The following is a 16,848-nucleotide window of genomic DNA, read 5'->3' on the forward strand; positions in this document are numbered from 1 at the left end:
TTAGGGCCATGTAGTGACCTCAATCTGCCTTATAATGAGAGTTGTATGTATGTGTTTATATGCTGCAGCCATTGTACAGTCTGTAAAGCACTTCAATAATTTGCATATTATGTCAGGAGATCCCAATTGTTGGATTATAAGCATAAAATAAAACTGTGCCAGCAATGGGAGGTGGTAGTCATGTAATTCAGTACAGAAATTTATTCTTTGCTTATTCTGCTTCTCTGTAACCATTTCACATATTTTATATTTAATATTTAAATACCTGAAAAAATATGCTCACCAAATGGAATAAAGTCAATCCCATTTTCCTTTGTCTTCAGTCCTTTATGAAATTGTTTTATAAATTAGTTATAGTCTGTCATTTTAGACCATATTTTGCTCTTTTTCTTTATTATATAGGTAATTATATAGGTAATTAATTATATAGGTAATAATTTTTTAACCGTGGGATAGTAAATTGTCATCAGTTTTGTTGCAGTACAATATTTAAGCAATCAAGACATACTCTTGTGAATATCTTTGATATTAAAAGATATCATTTGAAAATAATAATTTACTCTAACTTAGTCTGCAGCATAACTATATGCACAAATTGTGTACTTTTAGAAGAGGCGGATATAAATACCTGTGAGACAAAGATTCTGAAATACAGTAATTAAAGCACATTGTAATCCAGTCTGTATTTTCATGCTATACTATCTATAATATTGCAAGCTGTTTAAAAGTCACCCACCTAAATTATAAATTACGCTTTATTACATTCACAAATGAATGATGTTTTCCCCATCTCACCGCATTTCAGTAATAATCCAAGAACTGTTTATTTTGGTTGTAGACCAAAAAAAAAAAAAATTCCTCAGTATTTGTAAGAAGCAAAGATCTTAAAACACAGTTGTTGCTGTTTTCAGAGGAACAGAGTATGCTGTTCTTCGCTGTGGTACCTATTCTAAATTGAACCAATTGGGTTAACATAAACTACAAAATAAGAGACTTTTAAATTTTCCATTTGGTTGCTTTAGAGGAAAAGAAAGAAGACTTTAATTTTGTTATTGTTCATAAATAGGAAAGAACGACTCTAGTTTGGTATAATTAGATTTGCTACATCATAACAACTAAAAAAGTATTTAAAAATACATTATATTTTTATAAATTTTAACATTTAATTCTTATGGATGGAGACTGTCAAGTTCTTTGAAGCCTCAAGCTTTATAGCTTGATACTAAGAATAATAAATAAGAAATGTTGAATTATCATCATCTACTGCCTTGTGTTTGATATGACTTGTGAACTCATATCTACTGTCATAATTAACAATTCTTGCAGAACAAAGAAAACTTCTTGTAACAAATTAAAAATCTGTTGTTGATTATATCATGCCCTTTTTTCCTAGTCCTCTGTTCTACTATTACTGTAACTGTGTAACCTAGCTTTGTTTTAATAGAGCACTACCTATTGGTATTCTTCAGCAAGCATCAATATATATTTTAGTGATCGATATATACAGATAATGCAGAACACCAATTCTAAATTATTTAAAAATAGAGGGAGTGGGAAAAATTATTAAAACAACAGATTGCATACCTCACTCAGCAGGTTTCCAATAAAGAGCAATTGACTGACAAAAAAATAAGAGTATCAACAGAACACTTTTTACCTGGCATTGAATGAAAATCGGGTTTCTAAATTAGAAATTTGCAGGCTAATTCTAATTGGGAAATAATGGAACACAGGCTTGTGTTCAGCTTTTTGGTCCTGATGAGAACGTTAGACGGGTCATTACTTGTGGCTGTACTAATTTTAAAAGTGATTCTAAAAACATGAATTACCTTCATATTATTATTGACCTAGTTTCAAGTGTATTCTATAATGGCAGATTTGTGCTCGTGTCTCCTATGTAAAATGTCATATTTATTCCTGAAGTAATCCTGAGTAAGAAAATCATTGCAATAAATTGAGGCATAGCCATAATGCTCATGCTGCTGGGGAGATTCACTTTCGTTTCGTAAATCTGTAGGAATGCACCTTTCTACAACAGGAAAATTAGGCAGAATACACCACAAGTCCTGACAGTGGTATATTCTTCCTTTTATCTATAACTATATCTAGAAATACTGGCATTTTGACTAATATTTTTACAGGTAACAATTAACATTTCTTTTTGGTTGACTTTTAAAATATAATTTTGAATATTATGGGGCCACTTGTGCTTCTAAAAGTCATGCAAGTAATATGATACAGCTGTTGAAATTAGATATTTATAAAAAAAAAAGTCAGGTTATGTCAGGTTAGCTACAAAGCTAAACCTAAATATAACTAACTGAATATATATATATATATAACATATGTTGTATATATAAATAACTGAAATCATTTAATATGTTAAAGGGCCTTAATGAGATATTTAATTTGGTAAAATCCTTAGTTCTCCCTTATTATTCTTTCTGGTGTTTTCTAGAAGCAAAATATGTATTTATTTTTTTAGGCATCAAAAGAGAATTTGGAGGACTTTTTGTTGTTGTTCAGAAAATCCAATTACTTCTGTTTTAATTTGGGACCAGAGTCTTAAAAGTAACTACTCCATTCACGGTAGTAGGCCATCCACAGACAGTCTGCACTAGTCTGAGTTCTTCTATGCAGAAAGGAACGGTTGAATAAAAAAAAACTATTAGCAAGCCTTAGTTCAAAATACAATATAGCTTCAATAGAGCATTTAGAGGATGAATTTTGTCATGATGGAGAGCTATATAGCAGCTCTTCACTTGTCCCATTTTCTGTTCAATAAAGGAGTTGATATTATTTATTCTTGTAGATGACATTGGCTCCAAGCCTCTAAAAAGTGTTTTTTGTGTTTTTTTTTTTTCTTTCTTCCAAGGAGCATTGACTGTGTACTTATGTGTGTGTAAGTGTCAGCATACTTCATAATTTCAATCACTGCCCAGAGTTCTGAAAAGGGAAAAAAAAAAAGGAAAAAAAAAAAGAAAAAAGAAAATAAGATGTGTGGGGTCACAAGTCCACTGTGTTACTGAGTTATTCTCTCTTATGTAAGAGAAATCTCCTCCTCTTCATTTTTCTCTGTGAATTAATGAACTCTCACATTGTCACATTTAATCATAGTTTCCACAAGCTCGATATCATGCAGTCCACTAAATAAGCCAAAAGAGCATCGGTAATGCCTGGATAGTTTGAAACATATTTAGTGGATAAGTAAGAGCCAATAAGATCACACCTTCCCTATCTGAAACCTTGGCACAAGTTAAACAAAGTAACTCTCAGTTCGAATTAGAGATTCACTCATTCAATATGATGTGGCCACATCTACATCATATTATTTAGTATTTAATTTAGTACTAGTGGCCAATTTTCTTAAAGGGGTAAAAACAAAAATCAAACAAATCAAAAAAAAAAAAAAAGAAATATGCACCACATAAAATGGGGAAAAGGGAAACTGAATCGACCTCCTTATATTTATTTTTGGAGAAGTACAGAAAAATCTCTGTGCAAACAGCGTCATAGTACAAGCCAACTGGATAATATTTGCAAGACTAATTCAGACTACTCTAAAACTTTGAAAGCATTATTTTGTTTTTATGCATGAAGAGACCAAAATTTTCATCTTGAGATCCAAAATATATTTCATGTTTTTACCTGGATATTGTAATAATACAGCGTTTCAAGGCACAGTATTTCAGGGTTTAGAGTTTGAGTTTTCTAATTTAAACCCCTTATTTTGACTGTAAATGTAATGTTAAACATTTCAGAAGATTGACACTAAACTTGTGACACTAAACCTAAATACTGAAATCTTGTATTCAACCTAATCTGGAATGAAGGACTATTATTATGGCTTTTCTGTAGTAAGAAAAAAGGAGACTTTCATCCAGAACTTCAAAGTGTTTTGTCTTGCTAATAGCTGTCAACAAGGTCAAAATTTCTGTGTTGGTAGTGGCAAAATTGCTAAAACAAATCCTTGGTTAAAAAGCATGAAGTATTTTTAGCAATATTTCCAATGAAAGAATAAGAAAAGAAAGAAGGTACAATTTTAGAAAATTGAATTGGATGAAAATGTAACAAATGAAAGGTTAGAGCTCCCAGGGAATTGTAGTAGATAGTCATTTCTCATGTTAAATGACTTACATCTAAATTTGTGGGAAGGCAAATCTGTCTATGTAGATAGTGTTGAATATAAAATAAAAATGGTAAACCCTAACCATTATTTATCCATGCAGAGATTAGTTTATTCTTTCATTCCTGAAATGAACCATGCTTCAAAAATGGAAGTTCCAGAGGAGGAGTTTTTAAGCTGAATCTCCCCAATGACTCCAAAATTGATTTTTTTTTTTCTTTGTCTTACAAATTTTGTCTAAATTTCTCCATTCTTTCATTAAGGATGTGGGTGTGTGTATGATGAGAGGCTGTTTGCATTTTTCATTTGGGTTCAACTCACTCCATACTATACTATACTTACAGGCTGACCAGTCAAGTGTTGCAGCTCTAGGGTCTCGTTTCTATGGCATGCCCTTACCTTGGAGGCTAGTTGTATAGGTCATGCAAAATGAACCTTGCAGAGCTTTCCTGGGAACAATAAGCGAAGAAAGCAGCATTTGTTAAGCTAGTCCCTAGTGGTAGAGATTTGATGATAAGGAAGCTGTGGTATGCCTCCTCTGCACAGTCCTGCTGCCAGCACATCTGGCAGCGCTGACAGCCTGACTGTCCCAATGGCCTCCCACTCTCCTGCGCACCCTTGAGCTCTGGGTGTGTCTCAGCTGCTTCACCAGGGGAAGTCTTTGACTCTTGGATTGTAATGCCAAATGGTCCTTTCAGTGGTCACAAATTCCTGTTGCATTTGTTTTCAAGGCTTCTGCTGTCTCTTCAAAGATACACATGGGATAAGTGAAGAACTGTCATTTTGAGTCAGCTATTTCTCAGACAGACTGAGTGTTACAGCCCAAGTAGAGAGACAAAAAGGGAAACAACAGGCCAAATAGGTCCCAAGATTATATTTATTCAGATGGCAAATACATTTTTACTGTTGTTTATCCTGAAAAAAAAAAAGATATTTTGTAGTATAAGAACAATGAAATCAACTGAGTAATTTTCATGGTTTTGATTCTCTTTTATTTCTTAATTAGCTTTATATCCAAACAACTCGTACATAAGCTTTAAGAGTGCGGTTGTGCCTGTCAAGTCCTATTAGTTATGCAACAGATACTACCTTCAGGGCTCACAAAGTATGACTGACCATGCAAGATTTCTGCTGCAAACAATAATTCCAGATGACAGTATTCCCCTGATCTCTGTATATACAGGGGGAATTGCAAGAGCAGAGGTTTTTATCATTGCATGTTATTTATTACATAACAAGATAAAACAAAAATATGTTTTGCTTTCCATCTAACCTGTGGGAGAAACATCTTCCCTGGAACATTACAGTGTCATATCTCAGGGATACCTTGGAGTGAAAGGACATACTTAAAATGAGTTTCACTTGTAATATTGGAAGCATGAATTGAAAAGCAAGTTTTTATGAGCTCTTATCATAGCTGTTAATTTGTCAAAGCAGACGTGACAGAAAAAGAAGCTCTAGGGCAAACTCAATTTTACTTTGAGACTTTCCCTGCAAAAGACTTACAATACAAACAAGAAGAATAATGCTCTTTCTATCATCATTCAATTCAGAGAAGTCAAAGCTCTTGACTTGTTAACAGTCACTTGTATCTCAGATGAAGAGATATGGCCACTTGAGCTCCAGAGGTATGACGAAGTGACTCGTTCTTGTAAATACTGGTACTGCAACTACATCAACAGAGGAATTTCAGAGGATGACAGCAACTGAGTAATTAAAATGTTTGAAGGAGCTGTGTCTGTGACTAAGTAAAGAGGTCTAAGATACTAGATACATGTAGCCCAGCCAAACTGGCACTTAATAACCACTAGGGTTATAAGCTGAAAATATTTGGAGACTGAGAGGACACTGTTAAGTATGGGACTCTGGGAGCAGAAATTTGACTAATGGTTTGTTTTTAAACAAGGGAAAGCTTATGCTGATGTCAAAAGAAAAATTCACAAAGAATACTATCTATGATGTTCAACAAAGTAGTAGAAATTCAAATGTCTAATTATTTCAGATTATATTTACCAAAGCATGAGAGATCATACTGATGGTAGCAGGCTTGGCCTGGCAGAGCAAAGAATGTGCAATTTTATAAACTCATATCTTTCTCTCTTTTGAAGCAAAACAACAAAAGAACATTAGCAGACTGCTTTGCCTTATGGCAGTTAGTAACTGGAATCATAAGTCACCAGATGATACTTTCTATCCTTTTCAGCACCTCTTACCCATCCGGATACTCAAGCGTATACCAAAGGTCTATCTAAATTTCAACTAAAACAAAACAAAGAAATGAAAAATAGTAGATAAAAATGTTGTCATACTGCTTATATTAGCAGTACTAGCAACATAGATTTACCTACCATAAACACTATAAAGTTTATGTTAAAAGAATGTAAAGAAAGAATACGTGCATATGTGCTTTCCTGCTTCAAAATTCCAATTAAATCTGACCTTAAATTGTTGAGTGACTATTAAATATGATATTTCATTTGGTATGTGACATTAATTAACAACCTTAAATACAAGAGTTTAAGCAAAACTAGACAGTGTGACACTGCTAAAGTAAGATCAACAGGCAAAAGTTTTAGCAATGCTTTTGAAAACTGAAAACAGTTTTAAATCCAATTTACAAAGCTAACTTAAGGACTCTTACATCACATATTGTATACTGCATAGCTTATAAAGTTTTTGACCACTAGGAAGTAAGATCAAAATACGGATTAGGAGGTATGGCACAAGACATCATTACATGGTTCATGTGATCAATAGCTGATCTGTAAGACAAAATCTATTGAGAATATCAGAACAACACTTTCCTTACTGCCATGCAATCTGCCTGGAGGCTTAAAGTAAATTAAAGTTCAGCTGCTGAAAAAAGGAAAAAATAGTTATATATTGATAATATATCAATATATTATTCACAATATCGATCTTATATTATCAATAATAGTATATATCATTAACTATTTATAAATCAGTTTAAAACAGAATAAGCCTAAGAATACCTACCAAACTGTTGAAAAACCCTTTAGTTTGGATAAAAGCTGCTTTCCACAACTTGAAGGGAGAGAGCAGACCAAGTTCTTTAAAGATCATTGCCAGTTTTTGTCTTAAATAGATTTAGTCTCAGCTTTATCCTACTGGTTGATGAGATAAACCCCCTGGACATGTTTTTTTTCTTAAACTGCTTTCTTTTCAGGGAGTTAGGAATGACTGCAGTTTAATCCTGGCTGTTTATGGCTGCTTTTAAGGGCTACTAACTATTTTTGTCAAAATCAATTAATTAATTTAATATTTAAAAATATGTTTATACTTTTGTTAAGCAGCAGTGCTGTTCATCAAGAGACCTATTTTTTTCTGGTACATGATTTTTTCTGGCCATATTACAAAGGCTTTTCATTCTTTGTTTCACTGCTTCCATGAGATGTAGAATGTTTTTGGTGTAATGGGTAAATCAGCCACTACCATCTAGTATATTGGGCTTGTCAAAAGTAGACAGATTGAAACCTTTTCCTAATTGAAATTAATGGCAAATCTCTGACTGCCATTTGTATAGGTAAAATTTAAGTATATATTTGAAGAGTAACAGCAATAGTAAAATCAAGACCTTTAAATAGGAATATTTCACAGATACATATGTGGATACATTGAGTTGAACCTCATTATGTGGTGTCTCTCTTGTTATGAAATAGGCCAATTTTGTTTTCCTTGTGCTGTAGTTCTGGTATGTTATGTATGGGGGATATTGTCATCATCTCAGACCTTCTTTTATTTCTAAACTTATACTACTATTTTGCATAGGTGCTTTTTATTAGATTTATTAGTCTTGCAATGAAAAATGCATAATTTTAAAAGCTTTTGATAAGTGTTGATGTTTATATATGCTATTTTAGTTTGTATTGATGATTTGTAAATATTATATAACTCCTAAAACTCTAGAAAGCGTATATATTTAATGATTTTGGTGTTTAAACTTAACTTCATATTTGATTTTATTTCATAGGAATTTGCTGCACTGACAAAAGAATTAAACACATGTAGGGAACAGCTGCTTGAAAAGGAGGAGGAGATTTCAGAACTGAAAGCTGAAAGAAACAACACAAGAGTAAGTATACAGCAGACTTTTTCTTGATATCATGTATGTGTAAAGCAGGAGGAATATACTTATATATAAATTTAGATCATCATTTGTGTAAAAAAGAAGACAAAATTCCTTGCCTGCCTTTCAAATGTCTTTCAATTAGTACAAGATTTATCAGAATCTAGTATATGTCTACAATACTACAGTTCTGCAGGAAATGACTGTGTGTTTTAGCAAGATATACTAGTAACAGACTAAACAACAAACAGATTTTGTGTATAATGAGGTAAGTACATTCAGTTTTAATGTTTTCTGGAACAAGGGACTCACAAAGCTTTCCAAGCCACTGGCCCTGCAAAAGTAGCCTGCATGCACCCTCATCTCTTATCAAGGCAAAATACAGAGGTATGGCAGACCCAGCTTTCCCTTGTGCCTTGGATTTGACCTGAATAAGGATGAGGTGAAGGCTGCCATGTGTATCACAGTGAGAAATGCTGTTTAGCCTACATGCAGCCATTGTGATCCTTGAAGTAAATGTCATTTTCCATACAGCTGAGAGAGGACAAGATTTCACCCTTAAATTTGCTATATTCTACTTCAATCAAAAGCTGTTATTCTGTCTGTAATCAAGAATCCATGATAATGTCTACAAGATGGTACAAATGTAAAAGTGTGTAAAATGGCTTGAGAAAAGAGATAGCCAGATCAGGCAGGAGTCATATTGGAAATAGGCATATGGAATAGATCTCAGAGGTTGAACACCAAAGATGTTTTCTCACATGCATATTCCATTCTTCATTGATCTGGGTAACTGTTCCTGCTTTTATCCTCTCACTAAACTAATAGCACTTTGGCATTGCAGATAACATATTTCCTTGGTTAGCTGATTTGCATTCTGAAGGATAACTAACACAGTGCTTGACAAAAGAACTGAGAGAGGGTCTTTCTCACTGCTTTTTACTGCCCAGATGTAGCACCATAGTGCTATAGACTTCAGAAATCCAAAGGTGGACAGGTGATACAGATTTCTACAAAGAGGCAAAGCTGCTTCATCTACCAGCTCAGAGGAGCAAGAGGAGATGATCACTTTTAAGTGCAAAAGTCTTAGATGTGGTGTGATTGGATAATGTGATGGGAAACATAGATAAAGCCTACTTTTTCTCCCATGGTTTTTATACAATCTAACAGTCCAAAATAGCTCCCACAAAAAACAGAATCAATGAATAGAGAAAAACATAGGAATTGTAGTGCATTCTTTAGGTTTAACAAGCCATCTCAACTACAAATCTGAAGTATTTCTAAAGCTGCTTAAATTATCATTAACTGCTGCATGTATCACCTGTTTTTAGTGTTTGGAAGAAAACTAGGAAAGTCAATTTATAAAACCATTTATATAGAATAAACAATAATTTGTGTTAATTTCTAGCACTAACTAGAAAAATAACCAAATTTGCAATGTTATCTTCTCAGATGCCATATGTTCTTCATAAGAATGTAGACAAAACTGCCTAGCACAAAGCCTTTTCCATTTCTCTACAAAGCCAATTGAACTCCAAGTATGGTATATTAAAAATGCAGTGTACCGATACCTATTGTGTGTCAGATATAATAAGCAGCTCAGAGTAGGGAAAAAAAAAAAAAAAAAAAAAAGAAAGCCCAGTGGTCAAAGAGTCACATACCAAACAACTGTGAGAGAAAATGAAACCCAGTCAGCTACAAGTCAGACTGTGCTCTGTCATAGCACTCCCTTTGCAAACCAAGAAACTTATACATTGTCCTATCTTATGCTTCTTATTCTATGTAAAGTACAAGGTAAGAGATTTTCTGTGAGAACTTAATACTAATTAATGAGAGCTACACAGTGTGATGATCTTGCCAGAAGTCCTTACAGGTTAAATTAATAAACTCTACTGTTTTTTCTTGAGAATGAGGACAAATCTAGGCATTGGAGATGAAAAGATTTAGTATACAAAAATATATAGGAAATGCAGAAAATGCATTTAAATGCATTTTGTAAACAAGAGGGGAAGATAAATTATTAATGGAGAAGGAGAGAGAAAAAAATCAGAGGTGATGCCTTAGCCTGCCCTCCAACATTTTCATTAACAAAATATGACCCTATTGTGTCATGTGTATATATTCTTGCCAGGCTCTCAGCTGCCATATACTAAGTTAGTCGCCAGAGTCTGCTGTAATAGTCATGCTGTTTTCTATAGGCTCCCATACACTTTGTTTATAGGAAAAGACCAGCATTTTAGGCAGAAAGCCTAAAGTCTTCAGAATACAATCGTCTCAATGACGTACTAGTGATGAGATTTCCAACATTCATTGACAAATCATTGTCCATAATGAAGCACTTTTATAAGCTGAGATTTATGCTGTTATTAATGCAAAACAGCAATAATAGTCTGTCAGAAAAAGCTGTTCCATTTTTTCCTGTTCTTAAAATAAAGATTCTTATTAAAGTAATAATATTTAGAAGACTTTTGGAATGAAAAAATGTCTTTTCTAATAGCTAAAGTGAGTCCAGCTAATGCTTCTTTCTATCCACCCCACTACTGTTCACATCTAACCCAGCTTTAGCACAGCTATGCTAGTAAGGTTTACCTGCCCCCAAGGACACATAGCAGCACTACCCAGTACAACCACTTTTTTCCCAGGTATCACTTTCTTTATTCTTAAATAAAGAAGCTCAGTTCTAGATGCCCACGTTCTTTTTTTTTGAAACTTTTTAATCCAACCTTTTACCTCCCTGTAGTATCAGTGTAAAGACACTGTTTGAAGCACCTATGGGAGATCAGCAAGAAGAAATTAAAGTGGCAAGTCTGTCAGGTTCTGAGTACACAGTCCCAGCCACTTCTTGCCTTCTAGTTCCCTTTTACACTTCCATTTAAGCTTTGCTAATAGCTTTTTTTGTTTTTGTTTTTGTTTTTTTTACTTTATTCTAGACCCACATCCATGTGTTTCTTTATTTCATGGTAGCAGCCTCATACAGTTTTTGCCAGTCTCCACAAAAAAAAGCTTCAAGACCTGATTTGCCATTTTATGACAAGCTGCAGTGTCAGACCTTGACAGTGAAATGCATTAGAGAGAGAACACGCTGGCATAACATTCTTTGGGACCCATAAATTCTAGGTCTCAGCCAAAAGACCATAGTTTAAATCTTACCCCAGTCTTTAGTTGAGTTCCTACTCAATCCTTTGAACAATATTCTTAAACAAAGCTCCCTAGTGATCTTTTGCTTTTAAATATGTATTTTTACTGCCTAAAATAATTAACTTCTCACATATTACGGTAGAAATATTTTCTTGTCAACAACTTAGCTGACAACTTAATCTGTCAGTACATAAGGCAAAATAAAAAATGCAAGAGCATATGTATATGTATTGATTGGTGTCATATTGCTGACAGGAAGACAAACAGTTTCTCTCTAAAAGCATTGCATGTAATTTTGAAAACATATACAAAAATATCTTAATAGAAACTGTTACAGTTATTTCTATTGATATTGTCTAGCTAGCAACCACATAAGACTGATGTCTTTGTGCTTTGGCACAGGCTTATAAAATAAGACTAATTCGGCTATGCTAAATTTAAATTAAAGTTGAAATTTATTTTTGTATCAGTCTGTATTCTTCAAAGGTAGAAAAAGTTTGTAGGATTAACTTTTTAAATCAGAACATGGTTATGATGAAAATTCGGTTTTGGTTGTGCACCTGAATCAAGAATCTATTAACATACTGGTATGGATTAATCTGATTTTTATCTTAAAAAAACACAAATGTATAATTTTTGTATATAGTATAAAATGTTACTCAAACTATTCAGAAATACTGTATTTCAAGTCTTTTTAGAAACAAGAAAAAAGAAACCTATGCTCATGAATGAAATACTAACAAAGGTATTGTTGTTATCTTTCTTTTACTCAATACCTCAGGAGATGAAGCACTTGAAGTAAACATCACTGGTTTAGATTCAACTTTATTGTCTCAGTTCCTTAATTAATGATTTCTGGAACATCTTCAGTTAGGCATTGCCATCTCATAATAGCCATAGATCAGAATTTTGCCCTCCATTATATGATTAAATTGTCCTTGTGTTGTGTTGTAAAACTCTAAGAATATACTTTAAATTAAGGGTTTAAATCCTTTATTTAATCGATTTTCTTAGAGATCCTTTTACTTACATTAGTTTAATAATTGCCGATACTAAAACAGGCGCTGTCTTTTTTAAACAAGATAATGCAAGTTCCTACAGTCTGAAAGCATGAAAATAAGTATAATTGTTTCCTAAGATTCTGTAAAGGCAAAATCATTATTTCCCTAATGTAAATGATGGTAAAAGTAATTATTTTTTCATCAATATTATGATCTCTCTTCTGTGCCCCTACATTTCTTCTTCCAAAATAAGAGCTTGTGTCACAGAAAACAGGGTGACAATCGTTACTTAATAGATAGTAATTCAACACCTGTATTTCCAGACACTGCATAATAACAAGTAGTAGCAACTATTCAAACGAATAGTCATTATATTGCCATTCCTTATTCTCATGAAAGAACCTTTCTTCATTTCTATATTTTGTATCATTATCCTGATTATTACATTTTCTTTCATTCTTTTATTTCACATATGTGCATTTCCATTAGGTTTCAGGTTTCCAGTATCTTATTTACAGAAATACAAACGTAGGCCATAAACTGCAGCTAGGCTGCAACTTTGTTTTTTCAAAGAAAAATTTTTCACCAGCAATTTACCAGTAAAGCTCTTTGATATTGCCCCAGCTAACCATGGGAGCAAATTGGTTTCAAGCACTATTAAACAATGCTGAGGAAAATGACTGGCTTTAACGGCTGGTTTTAAAGGTAATCTGCAACCCCATATCTGCTTTTTTTACTTTTCTTTGCTTGCACAAGAGTTGGAGTGTCACCAAACAATGAGCACTCTAAATACAGACTGAAAGGAAATTCAGTTTTGCCTGTACTGATGAGAAACTAGACCTCAAAAGAGCATTGGGCTCATAGCGCATTGCCCCATTCCTGTAAGGAATCCCTTAAACCAAGTGTGTCTCAGTGTAGTAAATCTCTTTTCTTCTATATTATTATTTTCCCTATCTTCCATTATTTATGCCTCTTCTTTTCTCTCCATCACCTTCTCCTATTTTATTTTATTTTATATTTAACTTTATTTTTTGCAAAAAAATAAATAATATAGGCAGGTGAAAACCTATGCATATGTAGCTTGTATTTAAATTTAATTATACATTTCCATTTTACAATGCTTTATAAGTCATCTGAGAAATACAGTAAACTTTATTCTAGTAGTTATCTCTATTCTTATTTAGTTCTAATTATCATTTTAAATATGCTTCATTCCTTCAGAAAGTATGCACTAGAGCATTCTTCAGTCTTTATATGATGATTTTTAAACATTCTTTGTGCTCAGGAAGAGTCCAGAGCTCTAGAAACCTCCACTACATTTAGCTAAGGTAAAAGTATCAGCACATCATCTTGAGGATCCTAAAATTTGCCCAGCATAAGAAAATCAGTTGTCAGATTGTTTCGTAATTTACTGTCAAGCTTATGCTTTCCAGCAAGAAAAGCATAGCATTGACTGGATATTATGCATGGGTGATTCTGTCCCGCTTGCTGCTGTTGATCTTCATCTTCTCTCTTCAAACTGCCTCTCCCTGTGAGTGCCTGACAACTGTAGCAGCTTGACACACTGTGAGGGAGCAGAAAATGCTCAGCAGCTCATGATCTTTGTTAATGCCAGTGTGTAATTGCAACATACAAAATACAACAATACCTAAAGCTGTATCTAACAATTTATTTGTAATTTAAATTAATTACCAATATTTTTACATTAGTATTTTGATGTGAAATCTTGTTTTGCTCTTCACAAATATATGGGAAGGTAATTATTGAGGTATATAACAGAGAAAGTCTTCAACACACCCCCTGCCCTCCCATCCCTACCCATCTCCCCTCCAGCCAGATACTTTGATTTCCTTCAGTCACTTAACTTAAATATTGCTCGGACACGCTATTTTCTTCAATGTCAGTTTTGTGTTTCTATATGTCCCTTTCCCCATCAACGTAGTTACATTTCGTAGTTCTGTAACTGTAGTTACATGTGCCATCCCCAGGAAAGTAGGGAAGATCTTTTTTAAATATATATATATACACATTTTATGTACATGTAGTTGAAGCAAAAAATGGATAAAATAGCAGTATCATTTCAGCAGAGGAGGAAGCAAGGATTTGCTGTCAGATGCTCAGTCAGATGTTCTAACTCTTGGGTTGGTTTTTCTTCCTTTTCAGCATGGCTTGGAGTAATGCAGCACAGGGAGGTTAGTCATACTCTCTGGTCAGCTAAAGTGGATTTGCTGTAAGCAGTGCTCACAGATTTTGTGGAGAAATAGACTTGACTTTTGGTGAAAAGCAAAAATAATAAATTGCTATCAGCCAGAAAGCTGTGTCAGCATGTCTTCTTGAGCACTCTGAGGGCTGACAGCAAGGAAAATACTGCAGAGGTGGTTTCCAGAAAAATGAACCACTACTAGCTGAGTGGCCAGAGTGAATAAGAACAGTAAGAAAAAGCATGAAATGTTCACAAGTAGTTCAGTAATCCGGCATGAGTGCTTTGACACTTACCTGTGACATCATCTCATCTTTCTATATTAAGGTAAAAAAGGCAACACAATATTTTGCACTTGAAGTTTTATTTAACAACTATGAAATATGTGTAGACGTTTATATTTGGATTTGTCACCTCTAAAATGATAATTCTCAGTTAAGGACAAAAATAAGTTTTGTGTATATTAAATGGATGGCTTTGGTTTGATTTAATTTTATGTATTACAAGTTTTTAACATGATAGTAACTTAGCCTAAAGTTAAATATTTTATCTGCTGCTGTACAAAGGGCTATGGTGCTGTGCTGTTCATCCCACACAGTAAAATCCTCCACATTCACCCCATAAGAAATTCTGAGGTCCCTGTACCCCCAGACCATTCCACTCTCTTCTTAATACGTGGAAATCTTATTTAACTTTATTTTCTTAGTCACCATCACTTTCATCAGTCTCCATTCTTCCTTCTCTTAAGAAGGTTCCCACCGTTCTTCTGTCCATGCTGACTTCAGGTTCCCTGTCAAGATCGTCTGTTTATCCCAGCTCAAAATGGGATGCTGGATGTACACTACTTTTTCCTTATCACTCCTTTTTCCCGTGTTCCTTATTTTTCTCTGTTCTATAGTTTATGCATAATTCCTTCTGTAATTATTTTTTTTCCATGTCAAGAATTCTGGGTTGCCATCAATTTTCTTCACTCTTATACCAGATTTTCTCATTTTCCTTCTAAAGAAGACTTGAATACAGGCTTTAAGAATTCTCCCTTCTGATGATGACTCCTCCTCCAGGATGACTTGTTTAGGTTAGTAGGGCATCAAATATGATAAATTTGCTCAGTGATAGGTCAAAAATTAGTTAGCAAGAGTATGGAATTCTGCATTGTTTTAATGGGTGTCAGTTTAAGCTGCGGACAACTGCAGACTTACTGAAGGTATGGCTGTGCTGAAAGGTTAACTGTGGTCCAGTATTTTTCTTTTTTTTTTTCCAGTTTCCCCAGAAATCTTTCTTTGGAGATGTGGGACAGAAAGTAGGCTGTAGAATTAGTAATCAACTACTGACTTTCTTTCCCTTTGTTATCTCCTAGATAACTATTGACTTTCTTTTCTTCAGTTGTCTTCTAGATAACTAAGTGGCCTGGGAAAAAAAAAAAAAAAAAAAAAGATAAGGAATTTAGACCGTGTTCAAAAATTCTGTTATGATAGCAGTTAACTGTGCATTTAATTTCTGTTATGAACAGAAAGACTCCGTGTTTGGAAACAGTCCTGATCTAATCTAAGTTACAACCATACTACATCTCCATATCAAGTTCAAGAAGCCTCTGTGATGAAGGGGCCTCTTCAGATCTGCCTGTTACTTTGAACTGCTTCAAGTTATTAAAAATCTGACTAAATCGTTGTTGGGCCTGTAGACGTCAAATGACAATGCTCATCCATCTTCTTACTCATTTGCTTTTGATAAACATGGGCCACCACTTGAATTCAGTAATGGTGAAAAATACCCATCTTTCTTGAATTTCATGGAGCCATTACAATTCTTTGTGTATTAATATTATTCATATATGTATTCACTATTTTTTGTGGATAATGCAATTATTGTAAAATTATAAGCAGGTGCAAATCCACATACAGGAATCATGCTTGAAGTAAAGATCACATCAAACCTGAATTGTTCCCGGTTTGATAGCTGTATATAACTATTCTAATGTGATTATACTCTGTTTATACTCTTTTGTGTCTATTAGTTCATGTAACAATAAAGGTCATTATGTGTCTGAGAATAGCTATAGATGACAGATAAATATAACTCTTTTCTAATAGTAGCTATATTAAGAATAGCATCAAAGGAGCAATAATAAACAATTATCTACGTAACTTTAAAAATTCCAGTTCAATGGTTTAGGTATAATTGTATGTTGTAACTGCAATACATTTATCAAGTGTTGTGATTCATGAATTTAGCTACCCTGTTACAGCCTTACAGCTAAGCAATCATCGTCTATGTTCAGATAGTAAGAACAGTAGTG

The 16,848-nt window shown here is 33.8% G+C and overlaps 1 protein-coding gene across 3 annotated transcripts in view; it reads left to right on the forward strand.

Annotated features, from left to right (window-relative positions):
- The window catches only part of PPFIA2 (PTPRF interacting protein alpha 2), a 335,557-nt gene that overhangs the window by 194,677 nt on the left and 124,032 nt on the right, over nucleotides 1–16,848 (forward strand). For all 3 annotated transcript variants that reach the window (XM_050715798.1, XM_050715803.1, XM_050715800.1), the window contains one exon: nucleotides 8,118–8,219. In XM_050715798.1, coding sequence (XP_050571755.1) covers nucleotides 8,118–8,219 — 102 coding nt within the window. The remainder of the gene's footprint in view (nucleotides 1–8,117; nucleotides 8,220–16,848) is intronic.

Source organism: Cygnus atratus, chromosome 1 (assembly GCF_013377495.2).
Source record: "Cygnus atratus isolate AKBS03 ecotype Queensland, Australia chromosome 1, CAtr_DNAZoo_HiC_assembly, whole genome shotgun sequence".
NCBI classification, from domain to species: domain Eukaryota; kingdom Metazoa; phylum Chordata; class Aves; order Anseriformes; family Anatidae; genus Cygnus; species Cygnus atratus.